Consider the following 3,549-nt stretch of genomic DNA (forward strand, 5'->3'; position numbering starts at 1 on the left):
TACCTGGAGCGAGGGAAGGAGGACCATTAGTCCCTGTTGGTAATACGAACTGGGACTAAAGGGGCTGCCACGCGTCAGCACCAGCCAGGCATTGGGTTTTTTTATTTTTTTAAGGGGTTTAGAGGTTTTGGAGGGTATATGTATTTCATATTGTGTTTCCCCCTTTTCTTTTCGCGTCCATCATCTTTGGTTCCTTATGCTCTGTTGGTGTGTTCGCGGCCGATGCCATTACTGAGCTCCATTCAACTAGCAAGTACGTACATATAGCAATGAAGGAACCATTACATGACATGATCATCAATATAGAGAGAAGTGGCCTCTCTTTCTCTCCGTGCTTAGTCGAACAACAAGTTTTCGTATATCTATTCGATGCTACCACATATACTACACGTTCATGCATACCGAAGCCTCTATTTCAGGCAAGGTTTTTACCCCAAGATTCACCCACTTGTGTGAAAATGACCCCCGGTGAATTGTGGATGTGGCACGTGCTATTTTTTTGGTACCTGGCCGTGTACAAACATGTGGTGGATTCAGGTTTTTGTTGGAAATTTTCTCAACGTGTGTAACTGTTCTTTTGTTTCGGCTAGCATTTTATGTTATAGGTGGGCCATCTAGGTTGGTTGACTATGCAGCCCAAGATTTCCTCTATGCTTCTGCGGGCTTGCTTTGCCTTTCGGTCTCTTCCTTTCTTATCTGGGCTGCACGTGGCGTCTTCGCACGGGTAAAAATACTTCAGACTCCTTCTGGTCTGGTCGTTTACTTCGGCTGCATGCATGCGCTGTTGCTGCCGTGCCGTGTGATCGCTCGCTTGCGTGTGTCCGTCCTCTTGTGCCACATCTACGCGCTCGATCCTTCCGTCGGTGCCGCCTTGGTCGTGCCCTCCAGAGACGCCCTCGCTCGATGCATCGCCTCTCTCTTTACATGCGGCCACCGCCTTGTCGCCCTGCCGCGCTTCCCATCCTGAAGGCTCTGGCAGAATCCAGTGCCACAACGTTCCACCGTCTTGTCCGGCTATAAAATCCTCTCTACCTCTCCTCTGGATCCCACAGCATGGCCCGTGTTTTGCAAATCCTCATGATGCAACAACCAGCATCTCCGTACTGGCCACCGGCCCGTTCCTCGCCGGAGCCTCAACCGCCAGGTTCCGTCTCTCCTCCCAGCGCCGCTGTTGTATGCCCTCCGCGTGACCAAGTTGATGGCCGGCGGGGCTGCCCGAGGAGGCCATGCCATGAAGGGCCTTTCTGCCGCGGCCAGGTCACTGCAGATCCCCGTGACTACCGTCGCAAACCCCAACTCCTGTCGAGACACGCCCATAGGCCATGGCCACCGCCGACGGCGGCGTCTTGAGGCGCTTTTGCTAGGATGGTGGAGGCTACCGTGGAGGGATGGGCGATGGTGGGACGAACAGAGGCGGCGTGATGGTGGACCTGGTGGCTTCTGGTTCGTCTGGCTTCTGCCAGGGGCGTATTTGCGTCGTCCTCCTGGGGTTCAAGCGGCCGTCATTAATCGGGTGCGTAATGGCGGAAGGCGTCCTGCTGCTCGAGATGCTGCCGTTCTGCTGCGTTAATGAGGGAGGGTGCGTCAATGATCAGCTGTCCGATGTTCACTCTGCTTGGCATGCCGGTCGGCGTTCTACTCGCCATGTAGATCGTGGTTAGTTTAGTCTAGCTGTTTGCTTCTGCGTTATTTTTTCTTCTTTCTTTTCTTGCGTGATTATTGAGTATTGCGTGTTTGTTTTCTTGTTTTGTGCAGGAGCTGTGTCTTCATCGCACGAAGATTTTCCTGTCAATAGTTCATACTGTTGGCGTCGTCCCGGCAGCGGCTACACATGAAGCCGAGCGGGAGGCTAAAGGGGAGGACAGCAGCTGAAGCACAGACTCCGGCGGCGACTACCATGCTACAGAGGCGACGCTGAGGCATCGGCTCTGGCTGCAGGAAAGCTTTGTGGTGGTGAAGGAGTTGGCAGACCCAGAGGATGACTTCCGGGCGAGCATCGTGGTACGCCTATGCAAGCAGGAAAAAAAGAAAAAAAAAATGCCTAGACCAGACAACGAGAGAACAAAACGATCTCTAATTCATATGCATGTAGACACATCATCTCCTACTCCCATGCACATGGTCACATCAATCCAAAATTCACGCTCAGCCAATGCATGCAGCAACTAATCCTGTAGGGTGGACAAAGATCATTTAACAAAACAAAAAAAAGACACGAAATGCTTGGTGCATGCAACAACCATGCCATCAAGCATCCCAGATTAGAATGGCGGCTCCACAATTTTCATCTACTATCCAAAATATAACAAAAAGAATCAGTCACTTTGATTAGAAAGAAAGAAACACACGACTATGATATGTCGTGATAAATACTGGACCAACATATCTAGCTCATGTTAGTGATATTATGCTATAGTTGCAAAATGTCTCTTTATTAGCATTAGTATCTGAGAGCACCGGATAAATTCATCTCTAGGCAAGAAGTTAATTTTCTGAACCTGAACTGTTTATAACTGAGTTTATAATTATATTAATCCATTGGAGCCGCAAGTCGTTTCGAGCTTATATTCCTTTTCCGAGCAAAAATTTGTTTCATAAATCATTGATAATGTTTCTGCATTATAATAGGAGGATTCAATGTTTGAACAATTAACCACTCAAGAAAATCAATCAAAAGGATGCGAACAGTACAAGCTATCTATCAAATATTTGAAAAAGAGAATAAGAATCCCAACTGTTCGTAGTATTCACTTTTAATGAGTAGCATGAAAGATGGTGATAGCACTGATCATCTTTGGTTGGTATTCTTTGAGCATTTGGATGCAACTGAGAGTGTAACCTTTGGCAATATCTAAGCTGTTACCTATTTATTATTTAAAGTTCAGTTTCAGTGACATTTAGGGCATGTTTATTTTTATATAAGAAAACTAGCATATAATTAGTTCAAGATCATGGGAGAAATGTACAGCCTAAAATGGTATTTTTGAATATTTGAATGCAACTAAGAGTGTAACCTTTGGCGACATCTAAGCTTTCACCTATTCATTATCTAAAATTCAGTTTCATTGAAATTCAGGGCATGTTTATTTTTGGGTGGGTGAAGCAAGCTTCCTTTGCATATTCACATGAAATATAACATGCATTTGGTCGATTAACCATCTCTTGCTACAAACAATTACTTCAGGATGTTGCACAAACACTCTCACGGTACAGACGAAAAATTGACTACTATATTTTTCTTCCCCAAGACAAATATAAGCTATAAATGATTGTAACTTGTTCGACTTATAATGCGTCCTATCTTTGCAGCAATGTGTACTTCCTACTTCGTGAAATATATCAATTATTTGATGAATAAATCTATATATGTTTCCAAATCTGCCTTTATGCATTGCTTGACTTATTGGAATCCTCAAATTGCACAACAACACTCTTTGTCTTAAGTCCAATTTAGACACAAAAAGTTAGCAACTTCCGTATCGACGTGTCAACAGGGCGTGGCGTGCCGCCGCGCGGGTATGGCTAGTACATACAATATATAACATCTCT

General features: G+C 45.6%; 1 protein-coding gene across 1 annotated transcript; it reads left to right on the plus strand.

Moving 5' to 3' along the window:
• The first annotated feature begins 1,072 nt into the window (after window positions 1-1,072).
• LOC123066855 (uncharacterized) lies at window positions 1,073-3,335 on the plus strand. Its single transcript, XM_044489852.1, has 2 exons — window positions 1,073-1,656; window positions 1,756-3,335. Exons 1-2 carry the CDS (start codon window positions 1,389-1,391, stop codon window positions 1,833-1,835), a joined length of 348 nt encoding a protein of 115 aa, XP_044345787.1. The 5' UTR covers window positions 1,073-1,388; the 3' UTR covers window positions 1,836-3,335.
• Window positions 3,336-3,549: the final 214 nt, after the last annotated feature.

This window comes from Triticum aestivum, chromosome 3B, assembly GCF_018294505.1.
Source record: "Triticum aestivum cultivar Chinese Spring chromosome 3B, IWGSC CS RefSeq v2.1, whole genome shotgun sequence".
Lineage (NCBI taxonomy): Eukaryota > Viridiplantae > Streptophyta > Magnoliopsida > Poales > Poaceae > Triticum > Triticum aestivum.